Raw genomic sequence first — 25,502 nt, forward strand, 5'->3', positions numbered from 1 at the left:
CCATCAGGGACTCTCTGTTGTGTTCCCTGTCAGGGTGGTCATTGGTGGTAGCCGGGCACCATCTAGTTCTTCTGATCTCAGGTTGATGAAGTCTCTGGTTTATGTGGCCCTTTCTGTCTCTTGAGCTACTACTTTCCTTGTGTCTTTGGTGTTCTTCATTCTCCTTTACTCCAGGTGGTCGGGACCAATTGATGCATCTTAGATGGCCGCTTATAAGTTTTAAGACCCCAGACGCCACTCACTGAAGAGAAATAATAATAATGTTTTGATGGTCGCAAAGTAGCACCTGTTTGCTATTACTAACCATTGTATGTACCTTGAATTTTTAATATGATAGGCTTTACGGGGTTGGTTCGTAACTATGGGTTATACGTAATCAGATGTTCGTAACCCAGCGACTGCCTGTATCCTGGGATCCTGAAAACTTTTCAGTCAAGTTTCCGGCAGCTCAGAGGTGGTTAAAAATACTTATATTGAATTGACTGTCAGTGTTTGTTCATAGATTCTAGATTATTTATGACTTTGTTATTTAATTATTTACTTAAAAAAAATTAAGTCACTGGGAGCAACCAGAAAAACAGGAAGGACATAAACGACAGAGTCAGGAGACCCCAGGTTAGCACCCTCCTCTGCCCTGAGGCCTCCTCGACATCTCTGACTTTACATTTCCTAACAGAGCTCTTGACGTGGGCTCCTCACCTCCCACTGGTTCCTCCTCCAGTCTTCTCCATATTGGCAAATGGCACCACTGACCACCCAGCTGCTTAAGTCAAAAACCTGGAATAGTTACTTTGTATTCCTTCCTTCTTTGATGCACACCTCCCCACATACTGACCATAAGAAGTCCTGTGACTTGGCCTCCAAAGGATATCCTGAATCTAGCTCCTTTCCTTCTTTCCAGTGCTAACATCCTAGTGCAGACTGTCATGATTTTCTACCAGCATTTCCACGGCAGCTCCTTAGCTGGTTTTCCTGCTTCTAGCCTTGCTGCCTTTCAGTCCCTCTTCTCCGCATCTGCAAAGATGTCCAAATCACACCACTCCCCTGCTTAAGATCCTCCAGTGCCTTCCCACCACACTGAGAACAAACTGCTCTTAGCACGACCTGCAAGGACCTTTCATCAGCTTTCCCTCTCTTCACCCACTGACCCAGTGGTCTAAAAAATATACAGTAATGATTTTTTTAAATACACACTTCCATGACACATATGCATAGATTTATAAATAATTATACTTATATACCACTGTATTAGTATTATGTGTATGATAAAACATATCCAAAATAATAGTAGTTAAAAAGTCTAAGATTAAAAATAAATTTAAAAAGAAATTGTGAGAGTTTCTTCCAGGACTCACAGTAATTGTCTTTGGAATCCACAGGGTGGGGCACCCCATTCTGGAGACCACACTAACCTACTTCCTGCAACACTTCGAGTCCGTTTCCACCTCAGAGCTTTTGCACTTCCTGTTCTCTGGTCCTGGAACACTTATCCCCCACATCCTCATGTGGCTGGTTCCTCTTGTCATTCAGGTCTCAGTTCAAAGATCGCTTCCTCAGAGACCATGATCAGTCTGTCCCAAAATAACACCCCTGGGTCACTCACTGTCACATACCCTGCTGTATTTTTTTCATGGTATTTATTGTCTTTGACGTGATGATGTATTTATTTGTAAACTTATATGTGGCCTGTCTTCCCTACTCGACCATAGCTCTATGAAAGGGAGAGTCTTCAGGGCACGATCTTTGTAGTTGTTTTGTGCACTGATGTGTCCCCAAGGTCCAGAACAGTGCCTGGCACATGGAGGAGCTCAATGTACATTTATTTATTTTTCGTACATTTATTTTTTAATGACTCTTGGGCTCATCACAATCTCTCTGGCCTCAGTGCTCTTATCTGTCAAATAAAGGGACTAAAAGGTGTTAGATTATGTGACTTCTAAAATCTTTCCAGTTTGAAATGGAACGCTGTCCAAATCCGAAATTCCAGACAGGATGACTTAGTCCGTTCTGTGTAAACATTAAGTATGGTACCCCACCAAAGTCAATAAGAACTCTTAACAAAACTATTTAAAAAAAGAGAGAGAGAGAATACTGACAGATTGTGATAAATGTAACTAATGTTACTGAGCAATTTGTTTGGAAATTGTCAAATGGGAACCTAACTTGTATAAACTTTCACCAAAAACTCAATAAAATATTATTAAAAAAAAAAATCCATAACAAAACCTTCAAATGAAACACAGTTGAAGAGCAAGTTGTTATGAACTGAATTGTGTCCCCCCAAAATATGTGTTATAAATCCTAACCCCTAAACCTGTGGTTATAATCTCATTTGATTGTTATGTTAATGAGACAGTATTAGTGTAGAGTGTGTTTTAAGTCAAACTTGTTTTGAGATATAAAAGAGATTAAACAAGCAAGTGAGCAAGCAGAGATTGGGGGAAGAAAAACACCAAACCCCATGAAGATTACCCAGGAGCAGAGGCTCAAAAGAGGCTGACAGAGCGAGAAAGCCTTCCCCTAAAGCTAGCATCCTGAATTCAGACTTCTACCCTCCTAAACCATGAGAAAATAAATTTCTGTTTGTTAAAGCCACCCATTTGCGGCATTTCTGGTACAGCAGCACTAGATAACTAAGACGCAGGTATAGGAGGCAGTCAAGAGCTAAAGGTCCAAGAGTAAATTGGGTTGCAACACGCAGGATAAAAGACGGTGAAGGCAAAGATCATGACAACAGGCATTTCCAGGCTGAAATAGGAACAACGTTAAAATGAACCATCATGGATGGAATTTACTGTCTGAAAGAACAGTCTTCCAAAGGCATTCATCTTCCTCAGTGGTTTATCTGTGCATTTTCTTACTTTTTTTCCTCACAGGCAACCTAGAGTTAAAAAGGGAGCAAAGGCTAAAGGATTTGGGTTCAACATTCAGTCCCACCAGTTACTAGCTATGTGACCTTGGGTGGTTAGTAAGCTTTTCTGGTTCTCAAGTCCCTCCCTCTATAAAATAAGGTTGATAACAACTGTATGACGATTGTCGTGATAAGTCAATGAGATGATGTATGTGGAGTGCCTGGAATAGTTCCCGGCAGAGAGTAAGCCCCCAATACCTTACTTGTTAACTTAAAAGAATGAACGAGTGCTTATCACTTTTCACTTACTTCCAAAAAGATTTTGATACAACTTACAATAAAAATTACATCTCTAAATGGGAGAGTTAATATAAAGATAAAAAGGAAGGTCAGAAACCACATAGAGGGCAGGTTAAGGATGGGAACAATTATACCAGGAACTGGAATATGATGCTAATTGCAATTGAGTATTCTGATTATTATACTTGATTTTTCCAAATATATTACCTGAGCTGAAAAGGAATACTTTGATCAGCGAACATAAACATTTTGCAGATATGGTTCTCATATACCAGTGGTTCTCCACGTGTGCACCCCAGACCACCAGCATCAGCATCACCCGGAAACGTGTTAGAAATGCAAATTATCAGTCACACTACAGACCTACTGAGTCGTAAACGGTGGATGAGGTCCAATAACCTGTGCTTTAACAAGCCCATTGGGTGATTCTGATGCATGCTAACACTGGGAAACCACCGTCATACACAAATGTTATGTACCCGGCTTCTTGATAACTGAATTTCTGGTTTTTATAAATTAGGCTCACATGCATTCAAGTGGCATAAACCAGTTCACTCATAGGGGTCATTAAGTCATAATGAGACCTACAGGATTGAAAAATCATCCCATAACATCCAGCCTGAAATAGCTGTGCATTTCTCACCAATATGGCTACAGTCACATAATGCTAACTACTCACATGTGCCCATAAACACACAACACACACTCATTTTTGTATCCCTAGTGCCTGGTGCAGGAGAGAACAAAGTAAGCACACAATAAATACTTGTGAAAAGAACGCATTGCGAATACACGAGAGCGATAAATACTTCTGAATATATATGTGAGCATAAACATGCTGCCTCTTAACCCGTTCACTTAAGACTGCAAGAGGAAAGCATAGGGATCATCTGAAATATCATACTGAACACGAAAATAAAATCTAGTTGTTAAGGAAAGGAATGTTGCCAGTGCCTCCACATAGTAACTCAGAGTGTAAGAACTCACCAGGACCAACAGAACATTATTCCAGTTCACCATGCCACATTCATGGTAGGTCATGTATGCAACTGATGAGGAACAAGCTAAAATATACCATACCTTTGCTACATACATACAGACGTCTACACTCATGATCCACAGACACTGGCACGCAAAGTAGTCAGCCACAAGCACAGTCAACACTCAAAGCTAGAACCAAGCCTACCCTATTCTTGGGCCCCATGACTAGGGCAAGAAAGAAAAGGGGCTGGTGGTGCCAGGAGGGGCTGTTACCATCATTCTCCAGAGACCCAGGTGCACTGTTGTTAAAGATTTGATCCACATGATTCAAGATGAACTCAATCACCACCTGCTGAACCCGGACCGCAAGGAAGGCTGCGTCTCCATTGCAACCTGTGGCTTCAATTTCTTTAGACCTAAACCATGGGAGAAACACATTCAGTAAGCAACTCTGCCCTACAACCTGAAGCAGTAAGGAGAGCTAGTAAGCCCCATCTCCTAAACTTACACAGTTTGTTAAGCTATAGAATATTGTAACTATATTTAAGACCAATTAAAAGGGCTCTGCAGTGGCGAAAACGGTTTGCACTCAACTACTAACCTAAAGGAAACCCTGGTGGCTCACTGGTTAAGAGCTTGGCTGCTAACCAAAAGGTCGGCAGTTCGAATCCACCACGTGCTCCTTGGAAACCCTCTGGGGCAGTTCTACTCTGTCCTATAGGGTCGCTACGAGTCAGAATCGACTCGATGGCAACGGGTTTGATTTTTTTGGGTACTAACCTAAAGGTCAACAGTTCAGACTCACCCAGCAATACCTTGGAAGAAAGGCCTGGCAATCAGCTTCTATAAAAATTACAGCCAGGAAATCCCTAGGAGCAGTTCTGCTCTATAACGTGGGTTCGCCATGAGTCAGAATCGAATCGATGGCAATGGGTTTGGTTTGGTTTTGGTTTAAAAGTATTCTACAAAGGCTGTGAGGCCCAACATACTGAACAAACTTGAAACAGCAACTAGGTACTGTATACAGGATCTTCTGCTGCAAAAATGGGGCAGTTCTACCCTGTCCTGTTGGGTCGCTATGAGTCAGCATCGACTTGACGGCAATGGGTTTGGTTTTTGGTTTGGTATTACAAAAATATAAATGCTATGTGGGTGAACATACAGAAATTGATTTTTTTTTTTCCTTCATAGGCTCTCCTTCCTCCCCCGCCCAGTTGTTCTATGGAACAGGTCATCATTTATCAAGGATAGGAAGAAGCTGATTCAGGTTACAGCCAGCTGTGACCCCACAAAAATCAAGGAGAGCCAATGAGCCCCAAAGACAAGAAAGGCCTTTTTAAGAAATTGTAACATAAGGACCCACAATCTTGGTTGCATCCTAGTTGTAGCTAGAAAACACCATCGGAACACGGAGTTTCTGGTTAGCAAGCAAAGAGCTTAGGCTATTAAAACCACCTTTAATTCATACACGCTACAAATAACCACTTAGCTACTGATTTGTTGTAAAGGGCCTTCAATTTTGAAGAACCCAGACTTCGTTTCATCTGCAGACTGAGCCCCCCAGTGTGGTGGGAGGTGAGGCTGTGGCAGTTACCTGAGGAGGTTTGGGGCCCACACCAGGGCCAGGTTCCTGGCATGCATGTTGGTCTTGCTGCTGAAGGAGGCGATGTGGGCCAGGTGTCGGATCAGGTATTCCAAGGTCCTGCAGTGTTCATTTTTTTGACAAAATAAGAAACTTTAGTGCCTTTGTAAAGCCTGACATCTGGAGATAATTCCCTAAGTTTGGATTTATGAAACTCCTTATTTCTATCTCGTGAAATTTAAAGGAATATCAAGATTGATGGAAGTAATTTTCTTGGCCCTAGGCATGCTGGCTCAGGGTAGGGAAGGAGGATGGTCTCGTCAGAAGTCAGCCAAGGCCCATGGAGCACCAGCCAGACACAGAATCAGGGAATCCCAGCCCCTCAGAGGCTGAGGTTCTTAGAGGCCACCCATTCCTCCTCCCACCAGGGCGCCTCCGTGCAGGTTTGAAATCAACTCTCATCTGGGCTCTTTTTTGAGTGCTTCCAGCTACAAAGAACTTGGTACTTCTCAAGGGAGCTAATTTCATCTGGTGAATAATATCTATCTATTATTGTTAGGAAGTTTTTTCTTCTGCCACATCAAAATCTGCCCTGTCGTATGAGATGGGCAGGCATAGGGGAACCTGGGAAAGATGGTAAAATCAGGGGCTAAATTGTGAGAATAAAATGAAAGGACGGAGATGATGTAAGGGATGGCACTGCAAGCAGGCCCCACGCTCAAGAGCTACTGTCAAAACCTGTTCAAAAGCCACCTTGGTTTCCACAGATTTGGTCAGGCCACAGATCTGTGTAAGACCCAAGTATCCACAGGATATCACCGTGAGGCTGGCTTGTGTGATTGGAATGACTTCCTGTGGGACTCTGAGGGGGTCTGCAAGTGACTTAGAGATGGGCTGCCCCTCTCCGCCAATGTCCTTGGTCAGGCACCAAGTCATCCGGTAACAGTGACCTATTCACCAACCTTGAAACATCTAGGAAAGCCACTGTCCACTGAATTTACCCCCTTTGTTGATGCCGGTCTGCACCTTTAGTATTACACCACATTGAGAGGCTGCAAATTAATTTCACCATAAGCCTTACCTATAATGGGATGGAGGAAGCTCCTGGATAACATTTTGAATTCGGGCCAATTGGTCTTCTTCCGGGCAATGTGACACTGCCTCCTACGGAGAAGAATGGGAAGCGGCCCGGTGAGAGGATACCACCTGTGTGGGCTCCATTGGTTAGGCCCCTGCTACTCCAGTCTCACAGCCTCGCCTAGAGACAAACCTCCCAAGAGGCGGGCGTTTCTATTAGAAACACACAAACAATTAACATTTCTGAGGGTTCATGACGTGAAGCGTCTAACAACATGTGCATATGGGGACATGTGTCTGGCTCAGGTCTCTGAGCATCCTCTGACAGTTGTCAGGAATCTGATAAAGAATGTGTAGAATCTTGGGTGTGTCTTGGGTGGCAGAGAGAATCACAGAAAAGAGCTAAAGAGACCAGGGCGAGGGCCAGGGCGAGCAGAGGGAGAGGCAGAGATGACAGGCAGGCACCATGTTTACTCAGCCAGGGGTCTTCTTGGGTGAGAACTGCCATTCTCCATCTAGCCTGTGACGATTCCGTGACCCCATGTACTCAGCTGCTGCCTGTCATAGATGCCGGGAAGCAGGGAAGACGTGCCTTCCTCAGCAAGGATAAAAGCTTTGTTCCTGAGACCCAGTGGCCTCGCCTGGACTTGCTCTCTAGATATTTCCTGTGTGGGTATTGTGTTCCTGCATTGGCCCAGGACCCTCAAGGAGAGGCAGGGACTGCAGTAAAGGCAGCGGGATCACAGGCCAGCCCATGCCCATTTCCCACCTGATGGGGCTTCTCCACAACATGGGCATCCCTGGGCAGACTCCCCGATCCCTGCCCCATGCCCTTGTCCTGAGAGCCTGTCCTGCCTATGTTCAGGCTCAAGCACCTCCTTGGACGGACGGAGAACATCGGAGTGGCTACCTCTCTAAGTTCAATGCCAACTGTAATCATTTCTTTCTTTCTTTTACTGAGGTATAATTTACATATACTAGAAATGTCCAAATCTTAAGCTATAGCTCAATGAATTTTTTCAGCTCTATCACCTGTGTAACCCCCACCGAGGTCAAGATATACTTTAAAGAGAACTCTTGAGCTCACTTCAACACTTATGACCTTGAAGTTCACAGGCACGTGCAACTTACAGTCTTGTATTTCCTCCTGGTGAAATCCTACGTTTGTACGTAATGAAAGGTGTAATCATAAAATACGTTCTTTAATTTGATTAAAAACACTGCACTCTGCAAGGCAACTGGAACTAACAGTGATGCTGGTTTCCTTCTATCGTTCACCTCTGCTCAGTCTTCAGCCGTCATTTGCTTGCTGGGTGTGAATGCTGAAGTTCAAACTCCATGAATGAGAATTTTTAGGCACAGAAAACTGGAAGGGAATTAACTTTCCCGGGTAGCTTTGGTTTGCCAGGCTCTATTCTAGGCCACACTTGCTGTGTCTGTTCTAACATAGAGAAGTCCGAGGCCCTGCCCCCACCCAGCCCTCCCAATCCCCCTCACTGCCCTCTGCTTTTATCCCTAGCACTCGCCTCCCGTACACGTACTACATAATGTACTGATCCATTTGGTTTATTGCTTATTGTCTATCTCCCTTGCTAGAACGTGAACTTTGTACGTGCAGGGGTGTGATGAACCCCCCCCCCCAGTGCCTAGAACAGTGCCTGGCACACAGTAAATGCTCTCTGTTTGTTGAAAGACTAAACTCCATATCCCTGCATGGGCATGCCAAGGCTTTGTCCACCAATTTTTTCTTTTTGTGCTTTCTGAATTTACTTCAAATAAAACATATACACAGAGGCCCACTGTATTTAAAGGCTATCAAAATTCTTACATGGAAAACTTTAGATTTACTTTCCTAAGCAGCTTAGTACTTCTCAAGCTGAAAGAACTGAAGAAAAAATTCAAGCCTTGAGTGGCAATATTGAAGGATTCTATGGGGGAAATATTGAACGACGCAGGAAGCATCAAAAGAAGATGGAAGGAATACACAGAGTCACTGTACCAAAAAGAACTGGTCAGTATTCAACCATTTCAAGAGGTAACATATGATCAGGAACCAAAAGTACCAAAGGAAGAAGTCCAAGCTGCACTGAAGGCATTGGCGAAAAACAAGACTCCAGGAATTGACAGAATACCAACTGAGATGTTTCAACAAATGGATGCAGCACTGGAGGTACTCATTTGTCTATGCCAAGAAATTTGGAAGACAGCTACCTGGCCAACTGACTGGAAGAGATTCATATTTGTGCCCATTCCAAAGAAAGGTGATCCAACAGAATGTGGAAATTATTGAACAATATCATTAATATCACACGCAAGTAAAATTTTGCTGAAGATCATTCAAAATCAGTTGCAGCAGTACATCGACAGGGAACTGCCAGAAATTCAAGCCAGATTCAGAAGAGGATGTGGAACAAGGGACATCACTGCTGATGTCAGATGGATCTTGGCTGAAAGCAGAGAATGCCAGAAAGATGTTTACCTGTATTTTACTGACTGTCCAAAGGTATTCAACTGTGTGGATCATAACAAATTATGGATAACATTTCAAAGAATGGGAGTTCCAGAAGACTTAATTGTGCTTGTGAGGAACTGTACATAGGCCAAGAGGTGGTCGTTCCAACAGAATAAATGTTTAAAGTCAGGAAAGGTGTGCATCAGGGTTGTATCCTTTCACCATACTTACTCAATTTGTATGCTGAGCAAATAATCCAAAAAGCTGGACTATATGAAGAAGAACGTGGCATGAACAACCTGCAATTTGCAGATGACACAACCTTGCTTGGTGAAAGAAAGAGGACTTGAAGCACTTACTGATGAAGATCAAAGACCACAGCCTTCAGTATGGATTACACCTCAACATAAAGAAAACAAAAATCCTCACAACTGGACCAATAAGCAACACCACGATAAACAGAAAATATTGAAGTTGTCAAGGATTTCATTTTACTGGAGTCCACAATCAACGCCCATGGAATAAGTTAAGCAATCAAATGACGTATTGCATTGGGCAAATGTGCTGCAAAAGACCTCTTTAAAGTGTAAAAAGCAAAGATGTCATTTTGAGAACTAAGGTGCGCCCGACCCAAACCATGATATTTTCAATTGCCTCATATGCATGCGAAGGCTGGACAATGAATAAGGAAGACCAAGGAAGAATTGATGCCTTTGAATTATGGTGTTGGCAAAGAATATTGAATACAGCATGGACTGCCAGAAGAAGGAACAAATCTGTCTTAGAAGAAGTATAGTCAGGGTGCTCCTTAGAAGCAAGGATAGTGAGACTTCGTCTCAGGTACTTTGGACATGTTATCAGGAGGGATCAGTCCCTGGAGAAGGGCATCATGCTTGATAAAGTAGAGGGTCAGTGAAAAAGAGGAAGATCCTCAGGGAGATGGACTGACACAGTGGCTGCAACAATGGGCTCAAGCATAACGATTGTGAGGATGGCGCAGGACCAGGGAGCGTTTTTAGCAGAGGGTCACTATGAGTTGGAACTGACTCAACAACACCTAACAACAACAAGCAGACATGCAGCGAGATACAGGACGGGGAGTTTCTCCGTCACAGGTGTCCGAATCTTCTGGTGGTTTGCAAGCCTGAGACTAGACCCAGGGAAGCAAGATCTCTGCTGCAATCATCACTTTAGGCTATGCAGGATGTAAGGGGTGGGCAAGAATGGGGCCAGGAGGAAGCACATGCATACCTCCCTGTCTTCCCTGGAGCCGTTCGTTTAGAAAACCGGATTGTGGAGAGGCCCCTGGCTCCACCAGGCAGGGAGAGCCTCACCAGAGGAGCAAAGTAACAGAAGCTCCAGGGGAGGGAGGGGCTGCGGAGCGCCGTGTGGAAAGGGGGAGTGGTGCAGAGGCCTCGGCTCACCTCTCTCCAAAGCCAGGATCCAGCTCTGCAAAGCTTTGCCTCTTTATTTGTTAATTTTTAAAAATGTGTCCAGGGAATAAAGGTGCAGGCCAATTTAACAGCCCTTATGGAAAGTTCCTTTAATATTTTAGGAAGCTGTTAGTCATCTTTGTTCTCTGAGAGGTGGGGCGGGCTCATCCTCTGATGCCTGCAGGTCCCATTTGGGACTGGCAATTATTTCCTTATTCACAGCCTCTCCCCACACAACCCCCATATTCCCATTCAAAGGCTCTTAATAAAAAGACCATTGTGGCGACCCCATGTGGTGCAGAGTAAAACAGCTCCATAGGGTTTTCTTGGCTCTTAAAATGTTGTGTAAGACCCTTAATAAACCCATTGCCGTCAAGTCGATTCCAACTCCAGCAATCCTATAGGACAGAGTAGAACTACCCCATGCGGTTTCCAAGGGGCCACTGGTGGATTGCAACTGCTGGCCTTTTGGTTAGCAGCTGAGCTCTTAATCATTGTGCCACCAGGGCTCCCAAGACCCTTAATAGGACCTACATAATTTGACCCTGCTGGCACAGTGGTTAAGAGCATGGCTGCTAACAAAAAGGTCCGTAATTCGAATCCACCAGCTGCTCCTTGGAGCTCCTATGGGGCAGTTCTATTCTGTTCTGTAGGGTCGCTATGAGTCAGAACTGACTGGACGGCCGTGGGTTTGGTTTTTTTGGTTGCACTTCTCCAAATCTCCTGTCAGTCTACTTCTTGAAACCTGTGGTCTAGCTACACAGGCCATCTTTCCTTCTCTTCACTTCTCTGCCTCAGGGCTTCAGACATACTGCTCTGTCTGCCTGGAATACTTTTACCCACTCACTTTTCGCTTAGCTAACTCTCTCATCTTTACACAGTAGACAACTAACCTTTTTGTCTGCCCCACTATCTAGTGCCCCTTCAAAGGAAAACAAAACTCTGATTTTCCTTGAAGAACTTATATTCTCAACTCCAGGTTTAACCAAACAACATCACAGTCTTCTGACCACACTAATCAGCGAAGGGCATGTGACCCAAGTCAAGGTAATGAGATTCTGGGACTTTAGGGAACTATGAGAAAAGAGAAGCACACTTCTTTGATGGAGATGCGGAGTTGTATACCTGGAGATGCGGGCCACCATCTTCCCACCATGAAGAGCCTGCCTGAGAATGGAGCCAACAGAGTAATCCGAGAAAGAGAGAGAGATGAGAGAGAGGAAGAGAAAGACAAGGTTGAGGTGTAATAACTTTGTATCAGCCCAAAGATTCAGCTGGGCTTGAAGCCAGCTAGCTTTATTCCTGGACTTTCAGTTAAATGATCCATAAACTCCTTCTTATGCTTAAGCTAGCTGGAGTTTTCTTATCATTTGAAACTTCTGAATCACTTCAGTAGTTTTTGAACATCCTGAAACATTTGAAACTGAGTCTTAGCGATGCACTTCAGGTCTCAGATGAAATGTCATTTTATCAAAGACTTTCCTGTCTTCCCAGTCCAAAAGAGGTCTTCTCTCTTAATTCTTTCTCAGCCCCTTCTTCTCTTCCTTCTTAGCACTTGGTAGTATTTGTAATTATGTATTTATTTAGGTGTGCATTTATTTAATGTTTGCCTCCCCCGCATAAGCTCAGTGACAACAAGGCCCAGTTTGCTTGCTTTGTTCATCACACTGGTATCTAGCAACTTAAAATATTTATTGAATGAATTAATGATAATATCAAGCAATTATCCAGATCTTAAACTATATACTAGGCATACTTCTAAAGGCTTTGCATATATTAATTCATTTAATTCTTATAACTCTTAAGACGTAGGTACTATCAATCCCAATTTTTGAGATGAGGATATTGAGGCTTTAATGATTGACTCTTTCCTCTTTGTGGCACAGTGAATTACTTAATATAGCCCTTCTAACCATAGTCTTTGTGACTCCCATATAATGATTGGGTGGGACTATGCAAATACAGTGTTCGTGGCTCACCAAGGGGATTCGACAGCCTGCTAAGAATGCAGATGAGGTACATGGAACCTTGCAGGGATGGGACCATGCAAATAAGGTATATGAAACCTTAACAAGGGGATTGGTCAGTTTTGCTATCACTAGGCTTAAAAGACAGCCAATCCCAGAGCAGAGGGGGACCTCACTACCACCAAGAAAGTAAAGCTAGGAGTGGAGCGCATCCTTCAGACCTGGTATCCCTGTGCTGAGAACCTCCTAGACCCAGGAGACAGAGAGAGAGAGCCGAACAGTGGAGACAGCGAGAAGCCGAGGCAGAGAAACGGCGGCAGCAGAACCAGGAGACCAGCAGGAGACGGAGCGGTGGGCTTGCTGACCCACAGAGCAAGAAAGCTAAGTGCTTTTGGGCAGGAGGCTTGCTGATGGCATGGGGTGCCTCCAGGCGTTTGGTGGAGTTAGGCTCCTCAACCCACAGAGGCAGGGAGCTTAGCACCTTTGGGCAGGAGGCTTGCTGGTGGAGTTGGGTGACCCAGGGCACTTATCCATGGAGCTATAACGAGCTTTGTAACACTTGCCTGAGTGGGCCTAGGGGGCGAGGGCCAAAGAGAGGCCTGCCTGCGGGCATGGCTGGGAAGAGGCTGTCCTGATTGAAGAACTGTATCCTGAGTTGTTTCTGATCCTGAATTGTAACCTGTTACATCCCTAAAGGATCCCTGGTGGCATAATGGGTAAGAGCTCGGCTACTAACCAAAAGGTCTGCAGTTCGAATCCACCAGCCACTTCCTGGAAACCCTATGGGGCTGTTCTTGTCTGTCCTATAGGGTCGCTATGAGTCAGAATCGACTCCACGGCAATGGGTTTGGTTTTTTTTGTTTGTTTATTTCCCTAATAAACCCCATAATTGTGAGTACTGTCTGTGAGTTCTGTGTGGCCACTGCAATGAATTATGGAACCCAGTAGAAGTGCAGTGGGGACGGATGGCTGCTGTCAGATTTGGTAAAAAATTTGGAGGGAGGAGGTACGTCTGACCTCTGCCTCACAGGAATCAGCCTTGATCCTGATCCTCCTCCCCCTTTGTGAAGTTAGAGGAGGCCAGACGCCCCCACCATGCCATTTTTACACTCTTCCGTGTCCCATTTCCCACTCCACATCTTGTTGGCTGCCAAGTCTTATTGCCGGAATCCTTGGGTGGCACAAACAGGTAAGCGCTCAACTACTAGCTGAAAGGTTGGCGGTTCAAACCCACCCAGACGTGTCTCGGAAGACAGGCCTGGTGATCTGCTTCGGAAACCTTGAAGACCCTGTGGAGCCCGTCCACTCTGCACACGTGGGCTCATCACGAGTCAGGATGGCCTGGGTGTCAAGTAACAACAACGGTCTTTACAGAAGCAGAGCGCCTGGCCTTTCCTCCAGGGGTCCGTTGGGTGGGGCTGAACCTTTAGGTTAGCAGTCGAGGGAGTGCAAACCGTTTGCGCCACCCAGGGACTGTTAGAGACTCTTTTGATCTCCGCTTTTCTTCCTTGAGGGGTCCGGTAACTGTGGACTTATTTTTAGCTCTCCTTATGCTCCCCCCGGGTGTCAAAACCGATTGAGGTTAAACACATTAGCCGACTGGTTCAAACTCACCCAGAGGTGCCTCGAAGGACAGGCCTGGTGGTCTGCGTCTGAAAGGACAGCAGCTAACAACAACAGGTACCTCCGTTAGGATGGCAGAACCCACCGGTGGGGAATTGGGAGAGGGAATTAAAAGTCTGCCTGAGACAGAACTGCATTCAACATTAGCCAGGCCAATTTGGCTAATGATGAAATATTAATAGATCTAGGATGAACCTGTGACTATTTGTTCTCTTCAAAAGTGTATCAGTTAAGACCAGCAAGCCTGGGCTGGTCCCCTCTGGTGGGCCCCTTCACTCTAACTTCTCTGTTTACCCAAATTCAGCCGCTGCCCCTCACCCCTGACCCACCACCAGGGTGGTCCGACACAACATGCCACTTTCCCTTCCGGCTGCAGGCTCAGCCTTTGCTTTTTATTTTTGTATTAATTGTTTTAAAGATTTTTTATTATGTTAAATTATTTTAAGCTGTTAACTAGATTTTTAAAAAGCAATTCATGTACATGATAAAAGAAAAAAAAGATGCACCGTGTCCAAAGGAGTGTACAGAGGAAAGTCAGTCTTCCTTCCAAATCCAGACCCTCCATCTCCAGAGGCAACCACAGCGTGTCCTTCCAGGCAGTCCTCATACCTGCACTTCTTTGTTACAGACAGGGAAGAGGGACACGAGGTCTTACGTGATCTGGCCCATTTCCTCCTTGCTCACTCCACCCTGGCCATACTGGCCTTCGCGTGTTCCCTCGAGCAAGCTTGGCGTGTTCCCAGCTGGGGCCTTTGCACCTGCTGTTTCTTCTCTTGCCCCAGATATTTGCATACTTTGTTCCCTTGCTTCATCCTTGTCTCTGTTCAAATATCACCTCCCAGAGAGACCTCTGATTATCCCATAGAAAATAGCAATCCCCATCATTCTCTCCCCGGTGCCCTGCCTTATTTTTCTTTATGGTACTTGTCAGCAGCTCTATGAGCTGTGTTTTACATTTATCATCCATCCCCTCCATTCAAATGTAAGTTTTAGGGGAGCAAGGATTTCATCTGTTTTGTTCACTGTTCAATCTGCAGCACCTGGAACCATGCCAGCCAGTGTACACAGTTAAGCACCAATAAACATTTCTCGAATGGAATGAATAAGTGAATGAGTCAATGTTTGCTCTGCACTTGAAAATGCCAAATAGCCTCATGTGGATACTTTCAGGAGAGTGCCATCCCAGGACCAATTCCCCATTATGGGACGCACCAGCTTTGCTGAGGCAGTGCCCCTCAAATTTGGGTTCCTGGTGGGGTGAACAGTTATCCCAGTTTGCCTGAGACTGGGGGTTTTTCCTGAGATGTGGAAGTTACAGCGTTAAAACTGAGAGCATCCCTGAAAAACCGGGACAGTTAGTCACACTTGCCACAGCCCCCTTTGTAGCCATCTTGAGCTCACAGCCAGCCTGCCTGCCTTTGCCTGTTGCCAGGCTCTAGTTGTCTGTCCCAACTGACATTTTAAATGATGTATCTGGGTCAACAAACCTCTCAGCAAATATTTACCAAGTAATAGTCATGGTATTTTCCAGTAGCTGGAGATCAGGGGAAGGAAATACAGCACAATCATGAATAAAATAAACACAGTTCCTGTCTTTCAGAAGCTAACAGTTTAATGAAGGAGACTGATAGATGCATAAGGAAATTATTTCAATATAAATTCAATAAAAAATTTAACACCTCACTAAACTGTCTTAACTAGAAATCTCAAATTAGCAATTTTTATTTTGGGGTGCTCTATTTTAGGGTGTGATAATTTTAACTGGATCAATCTGACCAAAACTGAATTTTTTCTAAAATGATTTTTTTCTGATTACAAATAAAATGTATTGCAATAGGTTGAATAATTGTCCCCAGTGATATCAGGACCTAATTCCTGGACTCAGTAAATGTTCTTTTATTTGAAAAACAGTCTTTGCTTGTGTGATTAAGTTAAACATCCTGAGACGGAGAGATTATCCTAGATTATCTGAGTGGGCTTTAAATGCAATCACATGTACCCTTATAAGAGGGAGCAGAGGGACATTTGACACAGACAGAAGAGGAGAAGGCAGTGTGACCACAGAGGCAGATGGCAGTGATGTGGCCACAAGCCAAGGAATGCCAACAGCCACTGGAAGCTGAGAAGCAAGGAAGGTATTCTTCCCTAGAGCCTCTAGAGGGAGCATGGCCTGGCCTAAACCTTCATTTGGGCCCAGTGAAACTGATTTCAGACTTCTGGCCTCAAAATTAAAATACGGAATCTGCAGGAAATAAAAATCACCTATTATCCCATCACCGAGAAACAACCACTATTAACCTGCTCACGGAAACCCTGGTGGTGTAGTGGTTAAGTGCTATGGGTGCTAACCAGAAGGTTGGTAGTTCAAATCCACCAGGCGCTCCTTGGAAACCCTATGGAGCGGTTCTACTCTGTCCTACAGGGTCGCTATGAGTTGGAATCGACTTGAGGGCAACGGGGTTTTAACCTGTTCACACATGAAATGTAAAAGAAGCAGTCTGCCCAAGCTTCCCAGCACCAAATACGAATACTGGCATCATAGCCTATTTAGTTACGTATCTTGCTTTTTTCCACTTAACTTTATATTTTGACCAGTAAATATTCTTCAAAAATGTAACTTTTCACGGCTATAGAGTATTGAAAACAACAGATTTATTATCATTTATTTAGCTCACTCCTGATTGTTAGACGTGTAGATCCTCTCTAAAAATTTTGATATTATAAATAATATCGCAATGAACGTACTTGTACGTCAACTGTTTATGGGCACATCTGATTGTTACCTTAGAATGGAGTCCTAGAAATAGCATTACCGCATTAAAGAATATGAACACTTTAAGACTCTTGATAATAATTCCAAATGACTTTCTGGAATAGTCCAAGCAATTTCCACTTCCAACAGCAAAGTATAAAAGAGCGAGTCTCACCACAGACTCACCAGCACCAAACAGTAACATTAAAACATTGTTTCTTTAATATGAAAATATATTGCTCTGATATATTTGTGACTGTATAGGGTCGCTATAAGTCAGAATCGACTAGGCAACAAACAACATTTATTTTGACAAACAACATTTATTTTTCCGTGAGTTGCTTATTGAGGTTCCCTGCTCATTTATTTAGTGGGATGTTGCATGTTTTTTAATTATTGATAGGTAGTAGTTCTACATATTTAAAAACTATGAACCCCTGTCCTCTTTGTTGTAAATGTTTTTTATAGTTGGTCATTCGCCTTTTAATTTTGTTAATGTGTTTTTTATATGTAGTTCAGTTTGTTAAATTTGTCTTTTGTGGTTTTTCTCCTTTGGTTTTTATCGTTAGAAAGCCCTTCTCCACCCCGAGATCGGCTAAATGGTAAGAATGGATGTAACTTGATTCTGCTCCCCATCCCCCAATAGTTCGCCAATTTTCCCAACATGGTTTATTGAATTGCTCCTTCATTAGTCTGAGATGCTGTCTTTATCTCAAATTAAAAAAAAAAAAAACCAAACCCATTACCGTGGGGTCGATTCTGACTCACAGTGACCCTATAGTACACAGTAGAACCTCCCCATAGCGTTTCCAAGCAGCGGCTGGTGGATTTGAACGATATTTAATATCTGAGCCTGTTTCAGAGTTGTAAACTCTATTTTAAAATAATGTGGCAGCTATGAGACAGAATTTTAAATCTTAACCTCTGCTTACTAGTTGTATGACCCAGGCAAGAGTCTCTTTAAGCCTTAATTAGCTCACCTATAAAAAAAGAGACAATAAAATTTACTTCACAGGGTTATTTTGAAGGTTAAATGAAATAGTATATGTAATGAAGGAGCCCTGGTGGTGCAGTGGTTAAAGCACTCAGCTGCCAACCAGAAGGTTAGCAGTTCCAACTCACCAGCCGCTCTGTGGTAGAAAGATGTGGCAGTCTGCTTCCATAAAGATTTACAGCCTTGGAAACCCTATGGGGCAGTTCTACTCAGTCCTATAGGGTCGCTATGAGTCGGAATTGACTCCATGAAAGTGGGTTTGGTTTTGGTTGGTATTATCATTATTAATATAATCATTATTCTATTAATGTTTTTTCTAATTCTATTATTAATATTATTTCATTGAGATCTTTTTCTACTTTAGCTGTGTAAGTGGGTTTAAACAAGTCATTGTAAGAATGTGTGACAATGTAACAGAGCTACTTCATGTCCCTGACGACTGTTTGCTTATATTATCATACTTCATTACTGTGGTTACAAAGAAATCTATTAAATGATAAATTCTTCAACATAGTTAACTTCACTAGGTTCTATCTACATAGAAGTCAATTGTTGTACCAAAAACATTCCTGTTTTGTTTTTAAATGTTAACAACCAAAAAGCAAATCAAACCCGTTGCTGTCGAGTTGATTCCGACTCATAGTGACCCTATAGGACAGAGCAGAACTGCCCCATACGGTTTCCAAGGAGTAGCGGGTGGATTTGAACTGCTGACCTTTGGTTAGTAGCTGAGATCTTAACCACTGAGCCAAATACAATGTCAGATTTCTTTCAAATTTGATGATAAGTTGACAAAATGTTGCCTCAGTATTTTTCTGTTACCGTGGGGAAACAGCATGAGTAGCGATGTCAGGGAACAGGAGTGGAGAGAAAGAAATATAGGTTTCATTCTGAGCCTGTAAACAAGATCTAAAAAGAAACTATATTTCTGAAGTTTCTAGATAAGAATTCCTATCTACCCCCAAATATACTAGAATGAGATATTAGTTAAAAGAAATTAGACTCATTCAGTTCATTCACAGGATAATATTCTATTCTAGAATATTTAAAAATGATCCTATTCAGGATACAGAAATTGTACAGGTAAGAGGATTACAAGTCTGTAGAAAACAAACAACAAAGTGCACAAGTTCAAACAACAATAGGACATTATTTTTGGTTGATTCATACTGGCAAACATTTAGAAAATTGAAAATACCCAGTGTTGACGAGGCTATGGGGAAAAGAGCAATCCTAACTTTCTGGAGGACAATTTGACAATATGCAAACATTTTAAAATAAGATTTTAATAAGCAAATCCACTTCTATGATTTTTCCCTAAGGAGATAATCAGACAAATGTGTAAAGATAGACGTACAAAAATATTTATTATAATGTTGTTTATGAAAGCAAAGTAGTGGGACACAAAAAACCTAAATGTCCATCAGTAGGAGAATGGTTTCAGAAATCATACTACATATGAGAGAATACTCTGTAAAAATAGCGTATGCTTATATTTATTAACATGGAAAGGTGTTCACACTGTTGAATTTTAAAAAAACATTTCAAAATATCAATATATAGTATCAGAGAATGAAGGTGAGGAGAGAGAGATAGAGATGCAGACAGAGAGAGAGAGAGGAAGACAGAGAGAGCTCTGTGATGTTTCCTAAGGATTTCAGGAGATGTGAACTTTGTCCTTTATACTTTCCATATTGCTTTAATTTTACAATAAAATTTTATTTTGATTGGGGAAAACAAAACACAACAAAAACACTATGAATAGAATAAAAGACTAAAGAAAAGGCTAAGTGTAGTTATCTTTACTCTTTAAGGGGAGAGACCAGAGGTCTCTTTCCAAATGGTCTTTAATGAAGACTTTTAAAATGAAAAACTACTCATGTATGGGGATGGTGATTATAATCGGGCGACCAATGTAAGGCCCACAGTCTTTCCTCATGGTTCCTGGCAAAGACTCATCTGTGGTTCTATGGCCAGGCTGCCATCATTTATGACTTAGCCATTCAGACTGGAGGCTCCTTCACCTTCGGCCTCAGATCTCAAGGGGACAGGTCCCCTTGCCACCTGCAGCTTCTCAGAGCTGGTTTATGTTGGCTGCTGTTGGGGTCAACATTTATGCCAACATTTCTGCACGTTTTTTGTGTGCTTTGGTCTCATTTTTTTTCTCATTAAAAATTTAATGGTGGAGGGGGAAACTAAATACACAACAGAAAAGTGGTATCTTTGGTGAAGGGTAAGACGGTACACTGTACTGGGGAAGCCAGCACAACTTCTACAAGGAAAGGTCACGGAAGCTCCACAGACACATCCAAACTCCGAGGGGCTGAATTGCTGGGCTGAGGGCTTGGGGACCATGGGCTCGGGGAACACCTAGCTCAATTGGCATAACGTAGTTTATAAAGACAATGTTCTACATTCTACCTTGGTAAGTAGCGTCTGGGGTCTTAAAAGCCTGTGAGCAGCCATCTAAGATACTCCACTGGTCTCACCCCTTCGGGAGCAAGGGAGAAGGAAGAGAACAGGATACAAGGAAAAGATTAGTCCAAAGGACTAATGAACCACAGCTACCAAGGCCTCTACCAGACTGAGTCCAGTACAGCTAGATAGTGCCCAGCTACCACCACTGACTGCTCTGACCAGGATCACAACAGAAGGTCCTGGGCAGAGCTGGAGAAGGATGTAGAACAAAATTCTAACACACACAAAAAAAGACCAGATTTACTGGCCTGACAGAGGCTGGAGAAACCCCGAGTATGGCCCCTGGACACCCTTTTAGCCCAGTGGTGAAGTCCCTCCTGAGGTTCACCGTTCAGCCGGGTATTGGACAGCCCCATAAAACAAAATGGGACTAATGAGGCACAGCAGTCCAGGGACAAGGACTAGAAGACAGGAAAGCTGGTGAGAGGGAACCCAAGGCTGAGAAGGGACAGTGCTGACATATCGTGGGGTTGTTAACCATTGTCATAGGGTAATACGTGTACTAACTGTTTAATGAGAAACTATTTGTTGTGTAAACCTTCATCTAAAGTACAAAAAAAGAAAAAAAGGATTATCTATTGAGATCATATTGACAACAGCAACTCAAAAGATTTGATGGGAAGCCTAGGGGACAGTGAGTTGAAGATAATGGTGATGGAATGATTTGGAAAAGGATAGTGAGAATAGCAGCACAACTGGAAAACTGAATTGTACATGTGGAAACTTTTGAAATGGTGTGACTTTGGCTATGTATCTTTTCACTGAAAAAGAAAAAAGAGGTCCTCCGAGGTTGACAAGGGAGAGTGTTGACATGTCGTGGGGTTGTTAACCAATGTCATGAAACAATATGTGTACTGACTATTTAATGAGAAACTATTTGTTCTGTAAACCTTCATCTAAAGTACAATTAAAAAAAAATTAAGGTTTTTTAGTGGAGAAAACTTCAAAAGTTAAAGTATAAAGAAGCAGGAAAATAAGTCTATAATCCCAGCATCGCAGTTAATGACTATTAGTGTCAGGAACATCCTTCTTTTTCATACTTTTTAAATATACAATTATAATCTTTTTTTTCCAATTATCATTATTACTGTTTCCTTGTTTCGTTGAAAACTCTGAAATATATTTTTAATAGCCCAAGCCTAATTTTTTTTTAAAAAAGTACTGTTCATTTATTCCTGTATCATTTCAAATTGAAGAACATTTTATATGCTCAAATAAGTTAATTACAGGAGTCATGGGGAAGATTCCCTCCCATGGTGAGAGTCTCAGCCAGGTCCTTACCAGTAAGTACAACCCCTCCGTAATTCAACTTTGAACGTCCCCCTCTGACCACCCTACTTCAACACTTGACTGAGCTTACTGGGATGAATGATCTGTTGATCTACTTCTTCACTGTTACACATGTCCTTTCTTATCCAGACTAATTCCATGGTCAATTATTTTAATCACTCGTTGCATACACTCTCATCTCCCTCACCCCTCTTGGTTAAACCCATGTCATGGATTGAATTATATCCCCCAAAAAATGTGTGTATCAATTTGGCTGGGCCATGATTCTCAGTATTGTGTGGTTGTCCTCCATTTTGTGATTGTAATTTTATGTTAAAGAGGATTAGGGTGGGATTGTAACACCCTTACCAAAGTCACATCCCTGATCCAATGTAAAGGGAGTTTCCCTAGGGTGTGGCCTGCACCACCTTTTATCTTACAAGCGATAAAAGGAAAGGGAAGCAAGCAGAGAGTGAGGGACCTCATACCACCAAGAAAGCAGTGCCAGGAGCAGAGTGGGTCCTTTGGACCTGAGATTCCTGTGCTGAGATGCTCCCAGAACAACGGAAGACTGATGACAAGGACCTTCCTCCAGAGCTGACAGAGAACACATTCCCCTGGAGCTGACACCCTGAATTTGGACTTGTAACCTACTAGACTGTGAGAGAATAAATGTCTCTTTGTTGAAGCCATCCACTTGTGGTATTTCTGTTATAGCAGCACTTGATGACTAAGACAACCCACCTCTCTGCCTACTCTGTACCTCCACCCATGCAGCCGAATGGTCAAACCCTATTATTAATGCCATCTATACAGCAGCCTTTTAATTGTTTAAAGGAATACTTTTAAAGGAACACTATTCTCCTTTCTATTTTCCTACGAGTGCCCAATTGGCTGATCACACAGTTGCTGTTTAGGTGGGTGTTCTGCTCTTGCCCACCATCCTCCCCACCAACCCAACCTACCTGCTTAACCTACCAGCCGAACTCACTGGCCTATGCTGCACCTCCTCACGGCTGCTTTTCTTTTCCCTTCCTAGCTTTCTGACCTCTCTCTTGACTTTTGCTTATTTCCTCTCCCTTCTCTACCCACTCACCTCTTTCCCCAACCTCTAAAAGAAACCCAGACAGAGCAGCCTGATAAAAATGAACTAGCAGTGGGCAGGGCATCTGGAATCTCAGGTTCCTGTCCTGCCTTTGCTGTGTGACCTTGGGCCAGTCACTTCACTTCTCTGGTTCCGCCTTGCCTTTCTATACAGTGAGGCACCTTTGGTCAAATAAACACAGAGATACTTTAACCCAGCTCCTAAAACAGTGATTCTGAAAGTTCAAGAAAGAAAAAATTTGGTAAGCAATCCCACTACTCGAATGTCCTCACCATACCACCCTCCTCCCATCACCGTGCTAAGATAACGTCAACCATCTGGTGAGTATTATTATTGTTATTTTAGTGCTGAAACCCTCCTTGGCCCGTCCATGGGTCCCACCCAGTAACTATAATGGAAATCCAAACACTCACCGTGAATTTCTCATAGAGCTCATAAGTCAGGAGGGGGTTGGGAAGCTCCCTGAAGTAGAGCTTGCAGAGTGAGCCCACACAGTGGATGTCCTGGAGGTACACTTCCCTTGTCAGATCTGGACATTGATCTGAGCCAAACTCCTGCCTGAAACAACATAGACAGAGACATAACAATCCCAGGGAACATGTGTTCCATGTCCGTAGCTGCTCATCTGCTCAGGGGTAAAAAGACCCTAAACTGCTGATCTGACTATATTTTGACCTTGATTCAAAATGACCTTCTACTCCAGGTCCAAGGACGCTATGGAGAGACTTCCACTTCAGGTCTGGACCTTCCCTGAAAATGCCACAATGATTGGAAAGACACAATGCTCATTTACAAATGAATTTCCCACGGCTTTAATTCTCAGTTATGAACAGCGGGGAAATATGAGAACCATTTGCCAAACAAGCCTATGGAGATTTCAATTATTCCAAAATATTGTTCCAAATGAACTTCCCTTTCTTAGAAAAGAGATCAAGACCAGGGTGGGTCTGGCTGTTATCGTTCATCTCGGTATAAGTCATGTTTTATGTGGAGACTCAAACCCAAATAGTGCTTTGATGCTGAATGGAACGAAGGCTGAATGATGCTGAATGGAAGCCTAGAAGTAGGCTGCCTGATAGTTACTCCCACAAGATAGATACAGCTTACAGATATCTTCCTAAACAATCTATAGTGGAGTACCTGGGAACATCATCAGATTCCAGGCCTGGTGTAACCTACCTCATCAGAAAACATTTCCTCACAAGGTTCCATGAATACACAGCCTCAAAATGTAGTTAACCATGCTGTTGAGTCGATTTCGATTTATGGCGACCCCATGTGCGTCAGAGTAGAACTGTGCTCCTTAGGGTTTTCAGTGGCAGATTTTTCAAAATTAGATCAACAAGCCTTTCTTCTGAGGTACCTCTGGGTGGACTCAAACCTGCAGCTTTTCAGGTAGCAGGCCAGCATGTTCACTGCACCACCCAGGGACTCCAATATATATACTTACAAGTTACAAATCTGTTTAAGAAATGACGTATCTGAGTTTACCATAGAAGAGAAGTTCAACTTCTGAAGAGTACTCACTCGGTCAGCCAAGTTGTGACAAAGTCAATGGGACTCTCAGAGGCAGCATTTTCGAAAGAGCTCACTGCCCATCCTCCTGTTGTCTATTTCTGCCCCTTTAATAAAGGGTAAAGGAGCCCTGGTTGTACAGCAGGTTAAGCGCTCAGTTCCTAAGCAAAAGGTCGGTGGTTCGAACCCATCACCCACTCCTCTGGAGAAAGATGTGGCAGTCTGCTTCTGTAAAGATTAACAGCCTTGGAAACCCTACGGGGCAGTTCTACTCTGCTATAGGGTCACTATGAGTTGGAATCAACTCCACAGCAACGGGTTTGGTTTTTTTGTTTTAATAAAGGGTAGGGAAATCCCTCATGTTGTCAGAACCTGAAACACACTGAATGGGGCCTTGAAAAGAGAACCATTCAATGACCCGATAAATTCACAGGCATGTGCTTTTTGTTTATTTGTTTTTAAAGAGGTCAGAACAAGAATAACCTGGAGCTTATTCATTTTGTTAGACAAAATTTGCCCTTGTCAAAGCTCAGCTCAGTCCTTGAAGAAAAAGGAACTAGCCATCACCCAAGTGGCCTTCCATGATACCAACTACTGTGCCATATATTTTAGAACTAAGAGTAAATCACTAAAAACTATTTACTATTGAAACTCTAAAAAAGTCACACTAGTAAATTAGAGGAAATTACTTAAACACACAGATTCATTAAAGTCTAAGGCAGCAAGGAATCTTTTTTTCTTTTTTAAACAATCACCACTTCTCCAGTAGTGAAAAGGATGTTTTATCCCTATAGTATAATTTAATTACAATTAAGATATTGGGCGGAGGGGCAGAAAACCAAATAGCAGGAAGGCAAAAACAGAATTACCTGCACTATCTATTAAACTCTACATATTAGCCTTGTAAAAAGAATATTTTTATTGTTTTAAAAGTCCGCATTCATAACTAAAGAAATATAGTAAGTATGTAAAAGTAAAACCCATTGCCGTCTAGTCGATTCCAACTCATAGAGACCCTATAGGACAGAGGAGAACTGCCCCACAGAGTTTCCAAGGAGCACCTGGTGGATTCGAACTACTGACCTTTTAGATTGGCAGCCGCAGCTCTTAACCACTATGGCAC

At 43.0% G+C, this 25,502-nt stretch overlaps 1 protein-coding gene across 1 annotated transcript in view; it reads right to left on the bottom strand.

The window, feature by feature from the left end:
• The window catches only part of ARHGAP31 (Rho GTPase activating protein 31), a 131,143-nt gene that overhangs the window by 30,958 nt on the left and 74,683 nt on the right, over nt 1-25,502 (bottom strand). Inside the window, exons 3-6 of the mRNA XM_004373661.2 lie at nt 23,278-23,422; nt 6,796-6,878; nt 5,727-5,834; nt 4,406-4,548 (exon numbers count right to left, since the gene is read on the bottom strand). Of these exons, the coding sequence (XP_004373718.1) occupies nt 4,406-4,548; nt 5,727-5,834; nt 6,796-6,878; nt 23,278-23,422 (479 nt within the window). The remainder of the gene's footprint in view (nt 1-4,405; nt 4,549-5,726; nt 5,835-6,795; nt 6,879-23,277; nt 23,423-25,502) is intronic.

Source organism: Trichechus manatus, unplaced genomic scaffold, assembly GCF_000243295.1.
Source record: "Trichechus manatus latirostris isolate Lorelei unplaced genomic scaffold, TriManLat1.0 scaffold00026, whole genome shotgun sequence".
In the NCBI taxonomy this organism is placed as follows: Eukaryota; Metazoa; Chordata; class Mammalia; order Sirenia; family Trichechidae; genus Trichechus; species Trichechus manatus.